At 41.8% G+C, this 24,869-nt stretch overlaps 1 protein-coding gene across 2 annotated transcripts in view; it reads left to right on the top strand.

Moving 5' to 3' along the window:
* EXO5 (exonuclease 5) overlaps window positions 1-23,648 on the top strand; it is a 282,419-nt gene extending 258,771 nt beyond the window's left edge. The window contains exons 1-5 of one of the 2 annotated variants that reach the window (XM_073315287.2): window positions 18,115-18,228; window positions 18,984-19,219; window positions 19,955-20,059; window positions 20,448-20,620; window positions 21,936-23,648. In XM_073315287.2, the coding sequence (XP_073171388.1) occupies window positions 18,137-18,228; window positions 18,984-19,219; window positions 19,955-20,059; window positions 20,448-20,620; window positions 21,936-22,403 (1,074 nt within the window). In that variant the 5' untranslated portion in view covers window positions 18,115-18,136 and the 3' untranslated portion in view covers window positions 22,404-23,648. Of the gene's footprint in view, window positions 1-18,114; window positions 18,229-18,983; window positions 19,220-19,954; window positions 20,060-20,447; window positions 20,621-21,935 lie in introns of those variants that run through there. The other variant, XM_073315288.2, reaches the window with a different exon arrangement.
* The last annotated feature ends 1,221 nt before the right edge of the window (window positions 23,649-24,869 follow it).

The raw sequence follows: 24,869 nt of genomic DNA, 5'->3' as shown, positions 1-24,869 counted from the left end.
TTCAGTTTAGAGTCCCTCTCATTGATGAACATACTTTTCAGTCCAGACTGATGATAAGCTCTCAGGCAAGGATTGTTTTGCCTTTTATGCCTTTCGCAATTGCCTCGGAAGCTGACACTTTCACATTTTAAATCTTGTAAAAATATCTTGTAGCTCAGAGCTACGCCTAAGGCGGGAATCAATTTTGTATAACACAATGAATCAGCAGCAGTTTATTTTCCTGGTCATCGCTGCTGCTAATCTGCAGATATTTAAATATAGTCTGTATGCCAAGCTGCTGCTGCCTTTCCTGAAAAAGTGGAGCCAGGTTCTCATAAGATACGCGTAGCCGCAGCTGAAGTTCACCTCCATGTTGCTTACAATGGAGGAAATATGATTCTGGATCTTGTTTCCTCACCTTTGAGCCACATCTAGTAGGAGAGCTGAGAAGGGCAAGGTACACTCCCCATGATTTATTATTTATTAGAGGGAGTAGGAGTAGCAGCACTCAGGGTCCCATTGTATTGGGTGCTGTACATACATATAACAAAGAAACAGGCCTTGCCCCAAAGATCTTATAGCCTCAGTGTAAGGCTATAGACATCAGGTGGATAAATCAAACAGAGAGAGAGGAACACATGAAAATGAGATGTTATAAAGAAGAAACAACATTTCTTCTGTTTGAAAGAATCTGCTGGCTTGAAAGAAGGAAGACGAGGGAAATCAGGAGCTTCTATTCCTGAATCATTCCCCTCACTGAGTGGACAAGTCACTTTAAGCTTTCTGGGCAAAAACATTTCATACGTGCAAACTCCCATTGACTTCAATGGAAATTCCATGCAGGACAGGTTTGCATACGTGAGACCTATGTATCACACTTCCCCATCTGGGAAATGGGAATACTACTACTTACTTACCTATTCCTCAAGGGTAAGTTGTCCGAATTAATTAATATTTGTGCAATGCACAAATGTATTCTGAGAAACACAGACCCTAAGCTGCATCTCAGCTGTTTGAGGATCAACGTCCGTGAAACACAAAGCAACGAGACAAGGCTGTCGGCTCCTATTCTGGAGTCATTGGTAACAGACTAACCCAGGGTGAAAAAAGCCTTGGATGTGAAGTGTTCTATCTTCCTTTCATAAGCCTCTCAACAATTTTAAGAACTACTGTACAAGCTCATACATAAAAGTGCCTGTTATTCTGGGGGTGAAACATGGCAGCCATTCTAGCCTTACTAGTGATTACCACTGGTCAAAAATGTTCAAAGTATTAAATAAAAAACAAGGAAACATTTTTTTCTAAACATTTTCACTGAGTTTTCCCTTTTTTTGTGTGTGTGTGGGGGGGGGGGCAGCCCTACCAGTGATAGTCCCGATTCCTTTTCTCCCATTTGCATTAACTGAGATGAGAATTAGTGTTCAGCCGTTTGCTTCAAATTAGAGCGATGTGAAATATTTGCAATGAAATCCAGGTCTAATTAAAAACAGAAAATTGAGCCCTCTGGTGTATTCAGAGGTTCCCTAAAGTTGACGAGGAGTTCAGCACATGCTAGGCCCAGTTTCCAATGGGCTTAGGTAAGTTAATGGTTTCCCCGGCAAATGTCCTGGTTTCACAAGACATCAGGGGAGTTGTGGCCACTTACACCTAAAGGATGAAATTCACCCCAGTGCACGAGGAACTCCTTAAAGCTGATCTCATGGTTTAGCACTGGACTGGGGCTCAGGAGATTCGGGATCAAGCCCGAGCTCTACAAGTTTCCTGTGTGACCTTGAGTAAATCTCTCTCGACCTGAGTTCCTCCAGTGCAAAATAGGGATAATAATACTGTCTGTCTTGTCGATTTAGATTCTAAAGTGTTCAGGGCAAGCACTGGATCTTACTATGTGTTTGTATGGTGCTTAGCACAATGGGATCCTGATCCTGCTTGAGGACTTTAGCACGAATAAATAATAAGAATAATTTCTCCTTCTAACTTAAAGAGCTAGCAAGCTGTACTGAATGCATGTTGCTTGGTGTGAGAGGTTAAGTAGGAGGACCCAGCAGAATATTTAAGGGAAGGGTGTGTCCTCTTTCTGGTACTGATGGAGGCAAGGGAAAAGCCTCTGAGAACTGCAGCCTGTTGTTTGTGTGTGTGTGTGTTTGAACAATAAATTCTGCTCAAAGGCAAGGGCCTGAAATGGACTCAAGCATGGCATTGGTTCTGTCTTGGGCTGGTCAGGTAGCCCACTGGTTTACAGTTGGTCCACAGAAGGAGTTTAAAACGTGGGGTGGATTCTTCAGGGGCTGCTTTGGCTGTTTTAAAGTTCCAATCTGATGCCTAGAAGTTTTCTTGGCTTGTATCTAACCTGGGTTCAAAGCTGCCTCATTTTCATCTTTATGACCTACTTGTCCCTTGTTTAGTATCTCTACTGTGGCAAAATCTAATTGAGAATTTCTAGTACCTCTGTCAGTACTAAACGCTGCTTTCAGTTCTATAGATTTGTCAGTGTTCGTTTCCTCTCATTGACGTTTTCTGGTCTTCGCTTAGAGATTTGTTTGAAACTTGTCTTAGGTTTCCCAGTGAGGAAACTGAAAGGCAAGCATTGAAATAATTGGGAGAAAATGTGGAAGAATAATTTTTTCCCATGCAGAGCCTGCAGTTTGTAAAATGTGATCGATATGATGTATAGCTGTGAAAACAAAACAATAAAATATGTTAGTGCAGTAAAATGAATGATCTCTGTGTCAATTATTTAGAAGCAAACCAGTAATGTGAACAATCAGAAGTGAAGAAAAATCAATACACTTCTCCATGTGTAGAAATGGAAAACAAGCTAGATTTTACCTCTGCAAGAAAAAAACATTAATTCTGTCTGTCAGTAGGGTTGGGCATTGGGATGCTTTTCTTCAGAAGCAAGATGGTATTTGAAAGCCTAATCTCTCTGGGCTTGGTCCTTTGCCTATTGATATCAATGGCAAAGCTCCCATTGCCTGCAGAGGTACAGAATCAGTTCCTTTATGTGACAGGTTTCAGAGGAACAGCCGTGTTAGTCTGTATTCGCAAAAAGAAAAGGAGTACTTGTGGCACCTTAGAGACTAACCAATTTATTTGAGCATGCTCATGCTCAAATAAATTGGTTAGTCTCTAAGGTGCCACAAGTACTCCTTTTCTTTTTCCTTTATGTGTTAATTTGTAGTAACTGTGTGTCTTAGTCCTGTCACATTTAGGTCTTATAAATAAAGACCCTTTAGGAGACATTCAATTGAACTGAGACAGAAGGACAGACCTTGGATCCAAGACTATCCCATCCCACTCCAAACTCTGTGGAAGTTTAGTAGAGTTCAGAGAGGACCAAAAAGGGAGGGAGGGGAGTTTTTCCTGAAAACAATGTAAACAAAATCCCCATTTCCCCCCCGCCCACCCCAGGAATTTGACATTCAAATTTTTGAAAAAGTCAACTAACAGCATAGAAAAATGAAGAAAAATGTCCAAACATTTTAATTACAATCATTCTGTATATTTTAAAAAATTTTAAATTAAAATTTCAACCAGCTCTGAATATTGAGATTCAGACCCAAATCAGACACAGAAGTTTTCTAGTCGGGCCTGTCACTTAGATCATCTGGATACAGATGCACAGTGCAGGAGAATTAAGAGAGAGGCTTGAGTGGCAAGGTTAATTTTTTAGAAAAGATTTACTGTGTTTTAGAAATGTTCACAGACTTATCCTTTGTATCCCTCCACCTGTAAAACCAGGCTTTCCTGAACCATGAGTACAATGGTTCAGGGCTCAGAGGAAGCAATAAATTAAAAGGAATGCCTTTGAAATGGCTCTGAAAATAACATTGTTTTCTCAACATAAAGATATCATAAAATTAGTCTTTGGTATTTTGGGTCTGTCCAAGAGCAGCTGAAAGTGTCATTGGGTCAGAGGAGAAGATGGGAATCTTTTCTTTCCAGTGGGTCACTCCCATTTCTAGCTCTGCAGAGCCATAAAACAGCAAATCTTAAACCTGTCACTTTAATGAGGACTGAATAAACACTTAAAGCATATGGCAATTTCCCCTGTCACATGTAGAATATCTGATAAGGTGGGCCACTGGTCTGATACAGAATGACCATTTCTATATCCCAAAGACTCACTAAAACATCATTTTGGAGGGGAAATGCTACAATTGGGCAAAAGAAGGAAATATGTTGTAGCGGGTTAATTAGGGTGATCCCTCCCTTTCCCCGCTCCCCTCCCCCCCTTCCACCCCCCCCCCTTCCGACCCCACATACACAAGCACTCCCAGGAAAATGTTATTTGAAGCTGCTGAGTGATTGTGGAAAGTAAGAAAAAGCCAAAGGGGTGATGGATTAGTGGACAGAGTATAAAGTGGCAGTGCGATTTATCACACAGTCCAGCAATTTATCACGTAGTTACAATCACTACTATATACGTGGGATAGAAAGATTTGTCTAGCGCTATTCCTCTCCAAACTTGACTTTCCCCTGGAGAGATGAATTACAATTAGGGACAGAATTGCAGTTAGGGAAAAGAATACCGACTCTGAGAATATAGGAACTGGCAAAACCTTAAATCAGCTCTTGAACCAAATCAAAATCTTTGTTGTACTTCATTGGAAGTACGTAATTAATGATCTCCTCTCCTTACCTTTCAGTGATCAGTGAACTGAAACCACTGATACAGCTTCCAAGACTTCTCCAGTACACTTTTTGCATGGGAGCCCTAAATTCCATGCTTTTGCGGGCTTCCTTAGCATGTTGTATACTCGGGTTTCCCTGGGGAAACCCTAGAGCAGGCCACATACAAAAGAGCAGATCAGGTATTGGGGGAATAATCAAAGAAACTTTCTCATTAGGACAGAAAAGTTACACTGCCTCCCTCACAAAAGTTTCGTGCACCAGAATAGGAGGCATTTTTACATCTCTGGCTCTCCACCGGTGGTTGTTCTGTACAAAGGAAAGGAGAAACCTCCAGCAAGTAAGCAAGCCATACAATTTTCCCTAATGATAAGGTAATGAATGGCCTTATTGTTGTATTTACCTACAATGGGTGAGTTGTAGAATTCAGTGGAATGAGGATTTCCTGACTTTCTTATCTTTAAATTCCACACCTTAACTTAGATGATCTCCCTTCCAGCCCTACATTTCTATTCTTCTATTAACAAAGTATTTGCTATGAGAATTTCCTTAGTTATAGAAATAGGTTTTGTTTCAACATAACACTTTGGTTGTGTTTCTAATATTTTAATATATGAACAGACTTGCTGTTGAAAGAGAGAGATACCAATTCGCCTCATGTCCTATTTGCGCCATCTTAATCTGCAGGCCCATAAAGGGTCCAAGACTTCCTAAAGAGAGTCACAGATGGACTGCAGACTTAGGCAAGGCTCAGAAACAGCCAGTACATGCCCATATGCTGCGCCAGTCCCTCTCTGACATTTTGTTCTCCAGAATCTCAGCTTTTGTTTAAAAAAAAAAAATTCTCGTTATTACGGTTGCAAAGAAAACCTTCAGTAAAGACCCATTTGTCTTTAGCACTCAGTACAAATATATGTGCATTGACTGAACATGACTATGAAGTTCGCATAAAGGTCTCATCGCTGGCAAAGCATTTCTTCTGTCACAGTCCAACTCGAACATTAATTATGCAGCAATCAGGATGTTCACAAAGAGGTCCCCAGTTTCTGCAGGAAATATGTCCCCTAAATCTGTTCTTATGATATGACTGTTTTCCCCAATCACCCTTCATTTTTGCTGAGCCTCTTGTAGGATTATGCTCAAGATCAAACTGTTTAGAAAATCAAAGTTCATACAAATGTCTCAATTTTTTGCCATATGGTGGAAACTTCAAAGGGCTCCTCTCAGTTAACTGGCATAATTTTTATTAACATAGCTGATGAAGGCAAATGCAGAGGAGAAAGCTCTGAAAACTTCTTTAAGAACATAGCCTTGTTGCTTAGGACACTGTAGATGTTACAGCCATGTCTACTAATACATTTTTAGAAATTGTGGCTTGCAGACTCAACCAGCAGTCCATCTATCCTGTTGTCCTGATACTTATCCCAATTCTTAGATATCCAGTTATTCTTTGGGTCCCTATCATCATAGCATGAGCAACACAGACCTTCAGCTGTCTCTCAAACTAGGTAATGTAGAGGATTCCAGCTATGGAGATCCATCCACTGCAGATGGAAGCAAACTGAAGGATGGGGTTTTATTTGTGTTTGTTTTTTCATATAGCAAGATTAAAAAATATATATATTTTGGAAAAAGGCTATTTTTAAGCTAGATGTTTATTATACACAGTAAGTCACAGAACCCTAAAAGCCTCTTCCAGCAGCTGTATACAAACAGACCACAGAGGTGCTCCAGCCATACCTCCTTTCCCCCAGTGACTCCATGGGCACTATGGCAGCTCCGTTCCCCCTAGAAATTCTTCTCATGAAGGGGGTAAAGTCACCTGGTGCCACTGAAGTAAGGGCCTTCGGGACTAGATTTCAGAGGTTCTGAGATATCACAACTCCTGTTGACTTCAGTTGGCACTGCAGAAGCTCTGAAAATCAGGCCCTAGGAATTCTCACATTGGGCATCGGACAACAGAGGCACCTAAAAATTTGAAAGTTTGGCCATGAGCAATTTTTCCCATCCTAGTAATTCTCCTAAATTCTTGAACTCTCAGCCAGATCCTCAACTGGTGTAAATCCGCATCATTCCATTGACTCCACCAAAGTCAATGGAGCTAGGCTAGTAGCTGAGGGGCTGTCTCTCTGATTTGAATTTCTTACAAACATCATCTAGTGAAAGAGATTTAGAAGTCCTGTATCCAGATCAAGGGAAAAAGTCACTAATCTTAATTTACATTTTATGGGCCAGATCCTCAGCCAGTGTAAATTGGCATAGCTCCACTTCAGGCCAGTGGGCTACATTTTTGCATTCCTGTAAGCTGAATCACTTTTACAGCCTAGATAGATAAGGTTTAGCACCCGATTCCCATTCACTTGCACCAATGTAAATCAGGAGTAACAACATTGAAGAGAATGAAGCTACAGTGATGTAAAAGACTTTTTTAAATGAGCAAAAGTTCAGTCCATTAGCCTTTTATTCCTCAAAGAACTCTGGAAATCAATTAACTCAAGTTGACTGGTATATGTGGTCCCATTCTCTCAAACAACATAAAGTTGGAAAGCTTTCAAGCAAAATTCACACGTTTGCTTCCTCTGATAAGGGCAAAAGTTCTTTGAAATGTTACACTTTGTTAAAATGTAGTAGATAAACATAATCCCTTCTAAGGGGAACTTTACTGACACCAGGAAAACAAAGATCCGATGTTGTTTATTTTTGCAGTGCATCTTGATAGACATTAGGAAAGTGATTCTAGCAATCCAGTTGTCCAGTTGGATTTTCAAGGACACACTTATTGGCTGTGACTTCTGAGGTGCCTTTTGCTATCTCTGAGGTTGCAAATAGACACTTGGCCATTCCACCTGAATCTCCCAACTCTGAGCTTCTAAGATAAAAATATATTATTTTTAATTTCTATGGCCTCATCTGCATTCGTTCATATGAATTGGATTTTTATTTTTAATCATCAAGTATGAAGCAATTATATATGATCAAGGAGAATGCTCTTTCTCACTCAAGGCAATGCTGCCACTCTGTGGTTCCTAATAAAAATGGCCAGAACTGGTATTGAGCTTTGATGTGTAGAATATAGCTCTATTTGAAACATGGATTAAAAAACTTGATTCCCATTTACGTTCGTGCTCCATCCCTCTGGCAGTGTAAAAGGGCCTTAAATAGGTGTCAGTGTAATTTATGTCTACTTGAAGACCCCTTTATGCTATTTTTAGTTTAAATTAGAATCAGGCCTTTTGTGTTAGTAGATATGCAATTTTGGTGGCACGATAGTGAAATGAAATTTATGTGCAGCATAGAGGCTCTCGAGAGAGTACTATATTTGGTACATTCATCAGCTCCACAGAAGGGTTCCATCAGAATATTCACTCAAGATGTATGTATCCAATTTCCACAGAGCTCTATGGAAAAATAAACTTTTTATTTGTTCAAAGAAGAACTGGAAATAAGATGCAAGTTGTTACTGCTGAGGGTAATTAACCATTGGGATGGCTTAACTTGCTGTCACTTGGGATCTTTAAATTAAGGCTGGATGTCTTTCTAAAACAGATCAGCCACAAGTTTTGCAGCTTAATGCCGGAATCACTGGGTCATTCTATGGTCTGTGTTCTGCAGGAGGTCAGACTAGATGAACATAATGGTCTCTTCTGGTCCTTAAAAATCTAGAAAGCTGTGAAAAATTATTTGACATTGCCCAGGAACATATCTATTCCCAAAATTGCCAGAGACAGGGTAGGGAATTTCCCTGAAGCAATGGAAAAACATATTATTGTTTTTGTTCACAATACATAACTTTGCCATCAATGCAGCTTGAGCTGTGGTATACAGCTATATAATCTGTACCCTCTGTGACCCGTGCACCTAGCCTTCACAACAGCTACCAAAAAAGTATGTATTTTTCTTTCCTCATTGCTGGTTAAAGATGATATGTACTAACTTTGGAGATTCCCTCCAGGCAATATGAAAAAGGAAAAGCTCCCTGCACAGTGCTCAGAGAGTAGCTTGATAACGCCAGACAGCCATTGCTGGTCTGTGCTCTTCGCCCAAGGTTACAATACCGTATAAAATAAAATGCACAATATCTAGCTTGGATGTAGCCAGAGAAATGCCAAAAAATTGGAGACAAAAAATGCAAGTTTGAGTACATTTTGACAGTTTCTTCTTCTCCTTCTGATCACCTTCCTCCCTGTCTCATATCCTCAGGCATGCAAGTAGCAGGAACATGTCGGAGAGAGGGTTTCCCCGCTTATAGCCTTCCTACCCTCCCACGCAAGCTTTAAAACCCTCCAAAGTAGCTTTAAATACAAATGGGGGGGGGGGAAGAGAGGCACTACCTAAATAATACCTAAACACTACCTAAATAATAATGTAATTGATGCTTGGCAGGAGAGGCATCAAATCATTACTCACACTCCTGCTGATGCTAACTTATCAGGAAGTACCAATGAAGTACAGTCATGTTTGCTTGTGTCTTATCTTGAACTTGTGGAGCTGTGGCAAATGACACCAGTTGAGGATCTGCCCCCTAGAGTCCAGATGTATTTTTTTAAGAAAGTATAAGAGAATTTCCAGTAGTGTCTTTGGGTTTTGCTCTACAGCTCTGTGGACATAGGTTGGAACATCAGGTTTTTTTTCTGAATCTCAGCTACACAGTTGATTGTAATCACCCTTAGTTCAGTAAATCTCATCCAATAATTCTGATCCTAGGACAAGAGTATGCAAATGGTGGACCATGGAAGTCTTAAAATACAGCCTGCAGTCAAATCAGATTCTGTCACATATACTCAAACTAGTATCTTACTCCTCATATAATCCCATTGAAATCAGTGGGACTGCTTGTCGAGTAAATTACTCCTCAGTTAGATTAAATGTGGCCCTCCACGTGGTTGGGAATTATTATCAGTTTTCAAGGTGAGGATAAACTCTGATAGGTTTTGCAGAAGCAAGAGTGTCCTGTCCAATGAAAGAGATCTGAGAGGATAGTACTGTATTTTTATTTCTGTTTCATCAGTGCCATCTGGTGAACAAAATAGGAAGTCTTTGTATTTGAAGAGAAGCTGTGGATGATAAAATTTGAAACCTTTTTTTTTTTTTTGAGGCACCACGCCGCTGCTGAAACTGGCAGATTTGTATTTTCAGTTGCTCTCCAGCATGTAAAGCTGTATGTTTAAGACACTCACATGTGCACAAAAGTTCTAATTTTGCAAAGAGAGCCTATCAATTTCATTCACTGTTTTCCATAATTTTCAACAGCTTTTGGGACGATATTTAATGGATGAGAGAAGTAAATATCCATTATTATCAAAAACCTAATGGAAGTATAAATCTAGCCATAAACTTCTAAGCCTCTTATTAAATGAAATCACAGGGTTATAATTAAAGTAATTGGATATGGATACTTATTTTTCTTATCTGTGTCGTACCAAGTATTTTCCTGGAGAAAGGTCCTGAGTGTTTGACTGTTTCTATTAAACTAAATGCATAGCAGGCTGCTACAATAGTTTGTGTCTATACTGCATTACCCATTACCTAATTCCTAAAACACACCACTTTATCCAATAGTACATAAAAATTACTGTAATCAAGATCTGTACCAGTAACTTAGAAGAGGTGCTTGGATTTTATTCATTATATTTTCTTACGGTAGCTACCAAGTTACTTGATAAATTATGCTTGAGATTTTTAATCATGAAAACCCAAAATGATTATCTGGTACACCTAGTTTTTCATTAAAAAGAAAGATAGTCTTGTCTACTTCCCTAATAGATGTATTACACTGTTATGCCAAGTCTGATAAGCTCTGAAGATAATATTAAACCGTTTTAAAATAGCCAACCATATTTAATTTTCATTCACACATATTGACAATGGCAAAAAATTGGGGAATCAGTAAACCTATGCTAGCTCACAAATCCCATCAAATGGAAATGCTGACACTGCAAATCCGAATAATGTAGACATCAGTGTTCAGTTGGGGAATGATTACAGCATAAATAAGAGAAGGTACCAAAGGTGCTTGCATTCCAAACTCGGAGCAAGTGTAAGCCAATGGAACCAAGCCACTACCACTTTTGTTAAACTCCAAAGTAAGACTCAGCAGGGATCTCTGGTACAGGAGCAGCAGGTTTCTGAGTGTTTCAAATCCTCTCAAAAGTCATGGGATTTAAGATTTCGCCATAGAATTGAATTGTTTGAGTGCTGGCGAAGGAACCAAATGGGAGGTGCCTGCTCCAAAAGGAAAACGGGTGACATCACAAATATTGCATAATTAAGTGCTGCTTATTAGGCTGGCATTTAGGAACCCCAGTAAGAGGACAGGGGCTGACTGTGCTAGATGTGCTACAGACCAATAACAAAAAGACAGCTCCTACCCAACATCACTCACTCAAATTTGGCCCAGTTAGCCCTCTGCCATGATGAACAGCACCCCACGAAGCAGCAGGACGAGCAGCCAGTCCAGCAGAACCACAGCATAGCTAGCCTGGTGTGGTGAGCGAGCTGTGCGGCAATTTGTTGTTGTTCATGAGACAGTAGGGGCCCATAAATGTATGGGGCCTAGGACCCACTGACGGATTAATTGAGCCTTGAGTAGGATGCCAGAGAAAACTGGATTGGGGCCTGGAGGGGATTTCAGCTTTGTGTAGGAGCCTGCATAACTCTACATACCCCTCAAAATGGTTTAATGGGGAATTAAGTAGTGCATAGGCCCTGTGCTGACTCTCTGCATTTGACCCAGAGAACAAATCTGAGGGGGTGTGGGGGTGTTCTAAGGATAGGTATCATGTGATGGTGCAAATACTTATTCAGCCTCTGAGAATGCCCCGTGTGAACTAGAGCCCGGATCCTCAAAGATATTTAGGTTCCTAAATACATTTGAGGGTCTGGGGCTAGATGTTTCTGGAAGCGTAAAATGTCTGAGTCTGAGCTGGATGGTTATCCGGTGAATAGAATCACTGAGTAGCCTCCCTCTTGACAAAACCTGACTCCATGGTACTTACTAAACATTGTGTGTGTGTTTGTGTGCGTGTGTGAGAGACAGCTCTGCTTTGTCTCTATATTTCTTCCTGTGAGGCAGTTTCTTAAATAAACGTGCAGACAGGTGGCCAGTGTAACCTTTTCAGTAGGTTTACAGAGATAAATGGTCTAATAATTTCTATAATGGAGGTGTTGACACTTCAGGTCTTTTCTTCCTGCTGTTAAGATGAATACCTTGAGAAACTGCTTCTGCTGTAGAAGGATTTTGTTTTCCCTTTTGGAACTTGTTAGTCTGAAACTTTTGTGTGTCTGTATTCACCCTGGCTGCTATTTTCCCGAATGCTGGGGATGGTCATAGAACAGTTGCCAAAGCATCGTGCAAAGAAAGCACATAAGTATTTTACAGTTGGACCCAGGTGTGACCTTGTCTTTATTACTGAGAGGCAACCCTTCCCAGCACACCTGTTCCTCAGATCAAGATGGAGCATTGCATGCTGAGACCTCTCACCCTTCTGGCTGTAGTTCCCTATTAAAAGAGAAGAAAAATACATTCTGCTCCTTTTAATGCAAATTCAAGGCTCTGGAACATTTCTGATGTAACCCTTGGTTCAGTAAAGGTCAGGCACTCCTGCCGTGTTAACAGTGTACACCATGGGGCAAGTACCTTTAATCATAAGGCTAACCCCAAAATCCTTGGAAAAGTCAGCTATTTTGATGCAAGGGCCTTTAGTTAACCCTGAAAATATCACTTTGTTCTTCAGCCCTTTTCAAGAAGCAGTAATAGGAATGGTGTTAGGCACTGGAAATCATTTGTTGATGCTTTAGTGACATGCCCCCAGATGTCCCCAAACATAGGTGGTGCAATGTGTACTGACATCACATTACAGCCGTTTATTATTGGGTGATCCCTGTTATGTTCCTGTGCCTGGGTGACTGGTCTCCCCCAATTCACTTTTTAAGTGCCTCAAAATGCCCAACAGGGCTGGGATTTTCAAAGCTGGTGAGGAGATTTGGATACACAATTCTTTTTAAAATTAATAGGAACTGGGTATTGAATCTCTCTAAGAATTTCAGCCAACAATTTTAGTGAATATGGGTTTCTGTGGTTTCGTGCTGTAAGTGACTAAATAGATGCAGTGGATTTGTAGCCTGAAAAAAGACCAGCATGTCCTACATTTTCAGGAAATGCAGTGCTGTGGGATATAAAACTGTAGACCGAAGATCAAAAGCTAACTGTCACTGCAGCATTATTGCCTCTGGATTAACTTTACAATGGTCACATATTATGATGTTTGGGTATTACTTTCTCTGTGTAACAGCAATCTGGTTTGCTCACTTTTTATTCTTGTCACAGTGTAAAAAAGAAGATTTTTTCAGGGAATTCCATGTTCCCATAAGGTGGCCATTCCTTTATAATGAATGATACATCTGTTACATTAAACTCTTTCTGGCCTAGAGTGATATTAATAGGGACACTTGCAGCAGTGGGCTATTGCCCAAGTCTCAGTAGTAGCCCATCCGAGAAATAGCTGGGTAGAAGCCCACAGTACACAGATGTTAGTGTCCATGCCAAGCTGTAAAAAGTCCCTGGTCAAGGGAGCGTTGTACCATGTGCGTGATGTACAGCCTAAGCCTCCGTACTCTTTCCAATAAAAAAGGAAAGGTATCTAGAGACATAAAATCATTCTAGCTTGTATTATATACGTGCACCTGGTAACATTAATCAGCATCTCCCTTGCCAAGTTTAAGAGCACTAAACATTTATTGCCACACTCAGTTTTAATTTGTGGGTAGGGAAAAAACTACATCCAGATCTCTGCCAGAAAGAGAGATCTCTAAGACCTTTTGTATGAGCCCTCTCCCATTGTTTTGTATAACCTTGAGATGATTCCCTTTGTGGAGTTCTCCCAGGAAAGTGGATTTAAATAACCAACAGGCTTTTAACAGAGTGAGGTTTTCATGAAGAGAAGCTGGTATGGTGCCTATATTGGAGAGCCTGAATAAAGGCATAATCCTTCCCAGCTTGTATCCTTGTTCGTTCTGCCAACATTAACTCTTCTCTGACAGAAGAGTAATACTTTATCATATCCTACCTCCTCAAAACTTTCTATTACCTGTCATGGGCACTGCTGTCGGAGACCTAAGAAGCTCAGTCAATTTAGTTTATGCAAGAGAAGGGTTAAGAGGTGACTTGATCACAATCTACAAGTACCTACATGAAGAAGAGATGTTTGATAGTAATGGTTCTTTGATCTAGCAGTAAAAATCAGAATGAGGTCCAATGGTAAAAAGCTGAAGCTAGATAAATTCCAATAAGAAATAAGATTCAATTTTTTTCACCAGCGAAGGTAATTAACCATTGGAACAACTGTCCAAGAGGTGTGGTGGATTCTCCATCACTTGAAGTCTTTCAATCAATACTGGGGGGGCAGGTCTACTCTTAAAAAGCTTAGTGAAGATGCTACTACACTGACAGGAGAGCTTCTCCCATCAGCATAGTTAATCCCCCTCCGTGAGAAGTGGTGGTAGCTATGTCAACAGGAGAAGTTCTCCCGTCAACCGGGCGCTAGCTACAATGGGGCTTAGGTCAGTACAACTGCATCGCTCAGACCCCTGAGCCACATAGTTATACTGATGTAGGTTTGTAGTGTAGACCTGTCCTGGATGCCTTTCTAAAAGGGATACTCTAACCCAATCAGAATTATGGCTTACGGTAAAGATTACTGGGTGAGCTTTTATAGCCTGTGTTATACTGCAGGTCAGACTCAGTGATCACAGTGGTCCCTTCTGGCCTTAAAAATCTGGGATTTCATTAGACTAACACTATCTGCATCTAGCCTGTCTTTGATAAAGCACACCTCAGGCTTGCTTTGAAGAGCTGATGAGAAGACTGTTTGACCATCTATTTAGAACGGTGCTTAGCAATGAGGGGCTGGCACACTTTGCTTCTTGTTTACCATTCCTTTAGGCAAACAATAGTGTCAGGGTCAGACATGCTCAATGGTCATTCCGTAACTTGTCTGGAGTAATTTTGCGTAACTTATTTCGAGTCAGCACGTGGTCTATTGCAATGTAGCAACCAGATTCTGCCAGGTACCCATTATATCTCATAACTTTCCCCCAGGATGTTCTTTTATGGTTAGAATTAGTAGACAGAAGATAATACTTTCTCCTCTAGCATAACCAACTCAATCTAACTTAGTTTAGAGAGACTTAAGTTTCTCATGTGAATGTTGACAGCCAATGGATCTGGAAAGGCAGAAGAGTATAGCATTTGGTAAAGATTAAAGAACGCTTGTCAGACAAGGTCTAGGAGAAAGTGCTGTCAGGCATCCCTGTCTGTACAGCTGCCATGCTCCTCCTTTGCCTTTGAAGACATTCTCCTATTGTTGCAACAGACATGGAAAATTATGTGGGGGGGAGGAATACATTTTAAATCCATTTTTAATAACCCAGCTTCAGTCCTCAGCCGCAGATACAGTGAATAGGTTATAACATCCGTGCAGGAAGAGCTTAGAAAACAGAAGTGAAGTCTGAAGGAGTCATATGTAAGGCTCTGTCATGTGAAGAAATGGCATTACTTACCTGCAGTAGAGGCAAGGAGACAGCGGAACAAGAAGGGAGGTGTGAAACTTGTCTCTGTGTTGATGTGAGCTGGGGGTCAAGGCTTTTAAAAGCTTAGCCTAATCGTATTCTTTCCAGCATGACTTTGAACAAATACATTCAGCTTGTCAGCTCTGTCAGGTTTCCAGCATTGAGCCAGAGACACCTGCGTGTGACTGACTCACCCACTAATTCCGTAGACACAGCCTCCCTTTGGATAAACCTTTCACCTGACACATCTTTATCTGGTTTTGCTGTGTCACGACACTGCTACCCTTGAGACTCATGCAGACAGTAGCTCCTGCTTTAACCTGACAGCCCTAGCATAACCAGCAGTGAAGAACACCTAAAGTAACACTTCCTATTCTCAGAGCTGTGCTGAGAAAATGTTGATTTACACCCAAGGACAGGAACAAAGCACTGGAAAGGTGCGTGCCCCATAAAAATCACACGCTATTAGAATGTTGTCAAACATCATGTCAGGCTACAAAATATCATGAGATTGGCTTACAAAAGCATGAGTTTTTAAAACAAATGAGTTGAACCCTGTATATATTGTTTTGACTTCTGCTTTCTGAGCCTTGAGGATGCACTTGGATCACATTTTCAAGCTTTTTTTTTTTCTGCTAGAAGCTTTTTTTTTTTAATGAGAGATGAGTTGGGGATTGGCCCTGCTTTGAGGAGGGGGTTGGACTAGATGACCTCCTGAGGTCCCTTCCAACCCTGATATTCTATGATTCTATGAAACTCTCGTGTATTCACATGACTAGGGCCCTGCACGGATAAAAATTTTGTATCCGCAATTCCCCCAAAATGGGTCTGTGGATATAAAGTGGATACCTGCAGATTTGCAGGGCCGTGAATCCAGGAGCTGGGGCTTTACAAAAGACACCCCATACTGCCAGGATCGCAGTAAATTCAGGAGAGTTGGCGAGGCTGCCTGAGGAAGGCCGAATCAGGATTTGCTAAATGGGGGATATCAGTTTAATATCAAATACAGCCTGGGACCTGGTAGGATACCCTGCCTTTCCATTCCCTGATATTGGCTGGACAAGCTGAAAGCGAAGAGTAAAAGAGCCAGAAACCTCTGCTGGGGGGTGGGGGCGAATACAATGCATAATGACAGGTTTCAGAGTAGCAGCCATGTTAGTCTGTATTCGCAAAAAGAAAAGGAGTACTTGTGGCACCTTAGAGACTAACCAATTTATTTGAGCATAAGCTTTCGTGAGCTACCGCTCACTTCATTGGATGCATAAAGTGGAAAATACAGTGAGGAGATTTATATACACACAGACGATGAAAAAATGGGTGTTTATCATACACATTGTAAGGAGAGTGATCACTTAAGATGAGCCATTACCAGCAGGAGAGTGGGGTGGGGAGAGAGAGAAACTTTTGAAGTGATAATCAAGGTGGGCCATTTCCAGCACATTTCCAGAAGTTAACAAGAACCTCTGAGGAACAGTGGGGGGGGGGGGGGGGAGGGAGGGGAGGAATAAACAAGGGGAAATAGTTTTACTTTGTATAAGGAGTCAACTGCTCCCAGTCTCTATTCAAGCCTAAGTTAATTGTATCTGATTTGCAAATTAATTCCAATTCAGCAGTCTCTCTCGTTGGAGTCTGTTTTTGAGGGTGTTTTTTTGGGGAGACTTGTGACTTTTAGGTCTGAAATAGAGTGACCAGGGAGGTTGAAGTGTTCTCCAACTGGTTTTTGAATGTTATAATTAATGAGCCTCTGATAGCCACACCATCAGTCACACTATCAGAGGCTCATTCACCTGCAATGTGATATATGCCATCATGTGCCAGCAATGCCCCTCCGCCATGTACATTGGGCAAACTGGACAGTCTCTACGTAAAAGAATAAATGGACACAAATCAGACATCAAGAATTATAACATTCATAAACCAGTCGGAGAACACTTCAATCTGTCTGGCCACTCGATTTCTGATCTAAAAGTGACTATTCTTCAACAAAAAAACTTTGAAAACAGACTCCAAGGAGAGACTGCTGAATTGGAATTAATTTGCAAATTGGATACAGTTAACTTAGGCTTGAATAGAGACTGGGAGCGGTTGAGTCATTATATAAAGTAAAACTATTTCCCCTTGTTTATTCCTCGCCACCCCCCCCCCCCCCACACACACACACACCATTCCTCAGACGTTCTTGTTAACTCCTGGAAATGGTCTACCTTGATTATCACTTCAAAAGGTTTTCTCTCCCCCCACACCACTCTCCTGCTGGTAATAGCTCATCTTAAGTGATCACTCTCCTTACAATAAGAAAAGGAGTACTTGTGGCACCTTAGAGACTAACCAATTTATTAGAGCATAAGCTTTCCTGAGCTACAGCTCACTTCCTCAGATGCATATCAAGGAAGTGAGCTGTAGCTCACGAAAGCTTATGCTCTAATAAATTGGTTAGTCTCTAAGGTGCCACAAGTCCTCCTTTTCTTTTTGCGAATACAGACTAACACGGCTGTTACTCTGAAACCTCTCCTTACAATGTGTATGATAAACACCCACTTTTTCATGGTCTGTGTGTATATAAATATCCTCACTGTATTTTCCACTTTATGCATCCCATGAAGTGAGCTGTAGCTCACTGAAAGCTTATGCTCAAGTCTTTAAGGTTAGTCTCTAAGGTGCCACACGTCCTCCTTTTCACAATGCATAATGCCTCTGCTGGGGCTGGCCTTCTCAGGCGGCTTGGGGGCTGACCCCGTGTCTCCATTACTGGTCCTTATTCATGCGCATTTCTGCAGTCTCTGCTGTGCGGGGTCCTAGGGCATGGGACTAGAGAAGGGGAGGAGGAAGGAGAACACCGTGGGAGGGGGCTGGAGCTGGAGGGAAGGGACCCGGGTGGAGACCAGCCCCCTGCCCCTCCTCCGAGCCGTGCTCGCCCCAGCGCGCAGGGGGAGGCGGAGCACGGGCTGCGATTCAAGCGTCCATGGCGGGGCAGGGCTCCGAGCCTGGCGAGCTCAGCGACTCCGAGCTGCTGCGGCTGCTGGAGGAGGCGGGGGACGACGCGCTGCAGCCGGGGTAGGCGCTGCCCGACTCTCCCCAGCTTCGGGGTTCGCCTGTAAACCGCCCCCCCTCACCTCCAAAGCCTAGGGGGGCGGCAGCTCCCGGAGCTCGCCCCCACCCCCATGCTGCATCCCAACTCCAGCTTGCTATGGCTCTTCCCCGGTAACCCCCGGAGGGCTTCTTTGGCTGCTCCTAGAAGAGCTGCACATCCCCCCCAGGCCTCTGGGAAGCAGCCCCCAAATTGGGCTGCATCCTGGGTGCTTGCCAAAGCAGGGTAGGGTCCTGTACCCCCTTCGCTCCCGAAGGCAGGGGGCAGCGAACTGGCCCCCTGCCTTAAACAGGGCTGGGGGGGAGCCAAGGCTTGTAGCCTCCCCAAGGAGTCCTGAAGATCAAATCTCCATCCGAGCAATTGTTCCCTGCTCCCAGCATCTAGATTCCTAACTCAGGGAGACTTTCCTTTTGCTCCGGGGCTGAGCTGGACATCCGCATGGGAGGGTGTGAGACAGGTCCAAACTTGCCCTAATCTGGCTCATGCTCACTGAAAATAAACGACTGCTCCTTACTGGGGTTTTCACAGAGGACAGTAGGAACTATACTAGTGTGTCCCTAACTTGGCACAGACTTTAAAGAGAGACTGACATCGCTCATCAATTTACTATTTCATCTTTGTGTAGTGGCTTTGCCGGAGAAACTTACTGTGCAAACTGCAAAACAGTTGTATTTTTAAAGTACTCTAGACGGGGGGAAACAATTAATGTATTTCATTATAGACACTCTGGACAGCCAAACTCCTCAAGCGACCTGCCTCTGGAATCCGGGAAGATGAAAAGAAAGAGAGCACAGACTCCCCTGGAAAAATATGACCTGAACTACCTTTGCGTGACTGATCTGTCCACTCAGAGTTGGTGCGAACAGCAAATGGTTTATGGGAGGGAGCTCCCTCAGCAGCAGGCACCAGAGACAGTCGTGTTATTAAACACAGGGAAGAGCATACATCTAGCAAGAGGTAAAACTACCAGGATGTTGCAGTAAAAACTTCCATTTTGTTTTCTTTCTCCCCAGCCTCTTCTGTGTAGTTTATTATACAGTGCGTTGTTTCATTATGTTTTCTGCAAATATTTTGGAAAGCTTTAATATGTTTGTGAACAAATTAATTTACTTGTAATGTGCTGGGTCAAATTCTGCCCACAGCTACACCTGTACAAATCTATTGATGTCAGCAAGGATGCAAAGGTATAACAGTAAGCTGAGTTTCACCTTCTAGCTTCATAAGAGTCACCCAAAAGCATATACTTGCATTAAAGAGCAGTATAACAGACACTGCATTAACTATCCTACTATGCCCACTTCTGGACTATAATTTACGGGTGTCCCTGGAAAAAAGAAAGTGTTCCTTGTAATCCTCAGTGGATTGATATATTGCACCAGGGTTGAGGAAAGAGGCCTAATTTTGTATCGTTTTCTAAAATTGGTGATTATTTTCACAGAGAGGGCACTGGACTGGGGGTCAGGAGACGGGGGTTCTTCTATTCCTGGCTCTCCAACTGATCTGTTGAGTACCCTTGGGTACTCATCTCTGTACCTGATTCCCTTCCCACCTGTTGTCTATCTTGTTTATTTACACTGAAGCTCTTTTACCATGCTTCATGGTGCCTTGCACAATGGGACCCAGAGATGATTTGCAGCCTCGAGGCAGGACTGTGATAAAAAATAATTATTGTTTTATCTCTTTTGAAACCAGAACTAGAAGTTCATGATGTAGTGAAAGTACATACAACCAGCAAGGAAGATTCGTGGGCGATAAAAATACTGAATCTTCTTTCTGTGATTCCAGTTCTACAAGCAGGTATGTAGGCAGGCAAAAGGTATTGTCATACTTTTTTTATCTTTGTTTTACTCTGTGTGTGTGTGAGAGAGAGAGAGTTTATATATAAAAATTTGTTGTGATCTTTGTGCTAGCTTGAAAGGATAACATTTAGAGACTGTCAGGACAAAAATATGTATTTTAAATTCCCTTGCCTGAATTTCTAATAACCACCTTAGATTATTAAAACTGAAACTCCTTGGGGAGGCATGCAAGCATTCTCTTAATCAGGTGTCTAAATGCAAATTCTTAAAATGCATCTTAAAAAAAAATGTAGTACAATTCCAAGAAGTCTGCAGTGTTACTTAAATCTTCAATCAAAAGCCAGCGAGCCTCATAAAATGTATGGGTATCCTATTTTGTATTCCAGGTGGTTGCGTGCGGGAGCTTCCAGTCTTTGGAATAATAGAAGATGTCTTCCTAATGGGAATTATTGATGAGCTGTGCTATAGTGCCAAGGGAGAGCTGGAGCTGAGAGAGCTAAAAACCCGAGGCCTACCTTTTATGCCTTCTAGAGCACAGAAAAAGAAAGATTATTTCCAGGTGGGTAAAATATGTTCAAATCCATAGAAGGGCCTATCCAGTGACAAATATTTGCTCAGAAAACAAGCAACTGATGGGTTCCTAAAGAAGTACTGTAATATAATGACTTTTTGTATTTATATTGTCCCTCTTACACCAAAAACACTCTACAGATTATTGTACAATTTATATGTGAATTGCAACCATCTCTGGAATGAAAGAGAACAGTTGTTTGAGAGCCAGCCACCATTTTACACAGCTGTTTAGGACAAGAAGTATTTAGTTGAAACTAGAAGGGGAACTCCATGTAGGTGGAGTGTAACAACCCAAACTGGAATTCAGACCAGGCATCAGCGTTAACAACCCTTCTCTTGGGAAAAGTGCCCTAGGATCTTCAAAGACAGGTTTTCAGGACACTGGTTTAGCATCTCATGCAAAAGATAGAACTCCAGCAATCCATGGCCCCCCCAGATCATTGGTTCAATGCTGACTTGCAGAGACATACATCACCTACTAGACTATTGCCATCAAATCCCACAGCACTTGGATTGGTTGTGCAACATTAAGTTTTTATTTTAACTACAAGTGCACCCTATTCATGTAATTTGAGATCTGCTTTCAGCTGAGTATCATCAAAGCTGCCTAAAGGATTTATTTGGCTGCCTGCTTCCCATTTAGAATTCGGGCAGCTGTGAAAACCCCACCTTTTAAAGTTCAGCTGATTAAGACTCATTCTATCAGACTCGCGCCTCAATTTTGAACACACTTTATTTACACCTAAAAATGTACATGCAAATAACTTCTATTACTAGCTCCTCCACATTTTCCTGGGCGATTCATTTATTTGGAGCTGACATATACCCTTACGGAGAGGGGCATTTCTATGTATAATACACTCTGCTTTCAAGGAAGTATTGCACTGAGTAGCCTGATGATTTAGGGCTGGAGTTTCCAGTGAAGTCTGAGGCTATGCCTACCCTCTGAGAGAGGGGGCGGATTCCCAGCTCGTGCAGACATACTCACGCTTGCTCTCATCTGAGCTTTAATTAGTGGAGCGTGGACAGCAGCAGATTTGGCCTGCCGCTCGGAGTACAAACCCCTCTGAACCTGGAGGGTATGTACTCATGGCGACTAACCTGTGCCATGGCTGCCGGTGTTGCCCTACTGTTTTTAGCATGCTAGTTCAGGTGAGTGAAAATGGAGTATGTCTATGCAAGCTGGGAGTCCCACCCCTAGCTGTAAGTGTAGACATAGCCTAGGGGAGTACAACCCAGCTTGTCGCATTCTATAACGCATTTTGCTATAGTGGGTTGCTTATTATCTTCCCCCATTTCAGGTCTGTCTGTATAAATACATTTTTGATGCCATGGTGCAAGGACAACTGAAACCAGATGTTATCACCAGTCACATCCATCTGAGGCCGGAGCAGCCACTGGGATCGCACATTAGGGAACACGCTCAGAAAGTAGGCTTCACGGTAACCTGCTTTGGCGACCTCCTGGAGCTGATGTATCTAAACATGACGCTCTCCGACATCCCCAGCATTGACTGTTTGAAAATCGAATACAGCCACCAGGAAAGTAACACCCTGCTCGGGACAGAGGTGGTTCAGTTTGAAGAAGAAAAGGTGAGAGAGAGAGCACAGTACTACCTTGCTTACTGGAAAGGACGAAGGGAGGTACAGGGAGTGGAAATTGAGGAAGCATGGAAATGCCAATCATGTAGCTACTCAGAGATCTGTGATTGGAGAAGGAAAAGGGCAGAAGGGCCTGAACAGAGAAGTGGACCAAAGAAGAGTAAATGAAGACAACCCTGTCCTCCCGGAAGGAGGTTCCACCTTACTGATGTGAAAATGTGTGTGCACTCAATTCACAGGGTTAACCAGTCAGAATGGAGCGGACCATAAGAGTGGGCCAAACCTATCACTTTACTAAGCAGAAGTCGTTGCACCAATGGTGAATCTGGCAGTGTTTTCGTAATGTGACATTTTAAGTACTCTTAAGAAAATACTGTTTTAGATAGTATCTGTTGTTACAGAGGTGTAGCCTAAGGACCAGGCAAGCTGTGCAAGTTGCTGCACTTCTCTGAGCCTCCATTTCCCCATCTATAAAATGGGGGTAAATGCCTACCACATATGAGTTCTTTGAGGGTTATGTAATTTTATCTTGGTGAAGTGGTTTGAACATGAGAAGCACAATGGGTTTTTTTTATTTCCTACTGCTATAAACTCTTATGTAGAGAAGGTTCCAAACCATAACCCCACATCCGAACACACACAAACTTGGTGCTTCATCTTTAGTTTCTTTGGAGTAACTCATCCCTTATCCGTCTTCTCTGTCTGCTCTCCCAAAGATCCTATATCAGCCATTCTTTTAATAAGATTGAAGATGAACCCAGCTCTCTCCCAAAACCCATTAGTGCTACACCGGGGCATAGTGACATGAAGGCTGGAATTTTTCAAAGGTTGCCTGAATTTGGCACCTAACTCCCTTAGGTTCCTTTGAAAATCTCAGCTGAAGGCCCAGCCCTGCAAGGTAACTGTACGATGCTAAGTACCCTCACTCCGATTGGTATCAGTGGGAGTTGTGGTCATTCGTTGCCTTGCTGGGTCAGCCTCTTAAAAGTCAATCTGATTCCGTTCCTTGTGTAAGCCTTTAACCTTTTCATGTGTTGTCAAAATTACGTGGTCTAGTAAGTAAGTAATTGAGAATCAGATGACTATTTAACATATTACTGGATTATCTGTATCAAGGAAAGTGTATTGTTTTTAAAATGTTTTAAGTATTTTACTGTGTAATAACGAAAATTCTTAATGGTGGGGGAAGAGGGGTTGTTTGGTATGTGTGGGGGTTTTTTACTATTGAAATCAAATGAATAGAAACTTTCACTGTTTCCACAGAAGGAAATTATCCTGTTAATTGAAATTTGAGGTGGGGGGCACGGGAAATAAACCCATTTCTCCTGTGTTGGACTAAAAACAACCAGTTTTGATTTTGTGTGTGCAAGGGGGAGTTCATTAGGAAGGAAAGATATAACTACTGCAAAACTTGTGAGGTTTAAATATTAAAGTTAGAAGGGAATGCTCATCCATTGTGAGCTGTGTCCTCAACTGGTGTAATTTCATAGATTGGTTCCTTTGGGCCTTAAAACTTCTTATTCTGATAATCTAGTCTGATCTTTTGTATAACACAGGCCATAGAACCTCACCCAATAATTTCTGTATCAAGCCTCTCTCTTCTTGTGTGAGTTATGGCATATATTTTTAGAAAACCATCCAGTCTTGAATGAAAGACTCCAAGTGATGGAGAATCCAGCACCTCCCTGGGTAAGTTGTCCCAATGGTTAATTATGTCCATTGTTAAAAAGGTGTGCCTTATTTTTCACCTCTGTGCTTTAGTTTCCCCATTTGTAAAATGAGGATCATGCTACTGACTGTTGTAAAGCACTCTTAGATCTGCAGTTGAAAAGCACTATTAGATTATATTATTTTTAATCTGAATTCGTCATTGTCATCTTCTGCCAGTTTAAAAAGCCATTACTATCCGTAAGCTCTTCCTTGTTTATAGATTGTGTTCGAGTCACTATTGAACCTTCCTTTAGATAAATTAAATAGTTGGAGCTTTTTTTTCAGTCTTTTGCACTAAGGAATTGTTTCCAAACTGCGAATTGTTCTTGTTGTTGTTTTCTGAATGCTTTGCAGTTTTTTAACATCTGTTGTGAAGTGTGGATACCAGAACTGGACACAGTATTCCAGTAAATGTGTCACTAATGGTGTATATCCAGGTAACTTTACTGCCCTTCTCCTACTTATACATCCAAGGATCGCATTCATTCTCTGTTATGGGATTTCACTGGGAGCTCGTGTTCAATTTATTGTCTGCCATGACCCCAAAATCTTTCTCAGAGTTGTTGCTTTCCAGGATACACTCCTCTATCTTAGAAGTTTGACCTGCTTTCTTTGTTTCTAATTGTGTGACCTTGAATTTAGCTGAATTGAAATGCAGGTTGTATGATTGACCCATTTCCATCATGCCACCAATTTTTGTGTAATCTGCAAATTTTACCAACAGTTATTCTATATTTTCTTCCAGATAATTGGTTGAGAACAGATCCCTCTGGTGCCCCACTGTGCACAACCCCATTAGATGGCAATTCCCTATTTCTAGTTAGTTTTTGCAATTTTCTTAGCACAGTTGAAAACCCTGGTAAGAAGCAGGGTAACACCTCTTAACTGGGCTTTTCAATCATGTTCTGCTCAGCTGAGCTAACA

This window comes from Lepidochelys kempii, chromosome 17 (assembly GCF_965140285.1).
Source record: "Lepidochelys kempii isolate rLepKem1 chromosome 17, rLepKem1.hap1, whole genome shotgun sequence".
Lineage (NCBI taxonomy): Eukaryota > Metazoa > Chordata > Testudines > Cheloniidae > Lepidochelys > Lepidochelys kempii.
This window is presented reverse-complemented; position numbering and strand designations above follow the sequence as displayed.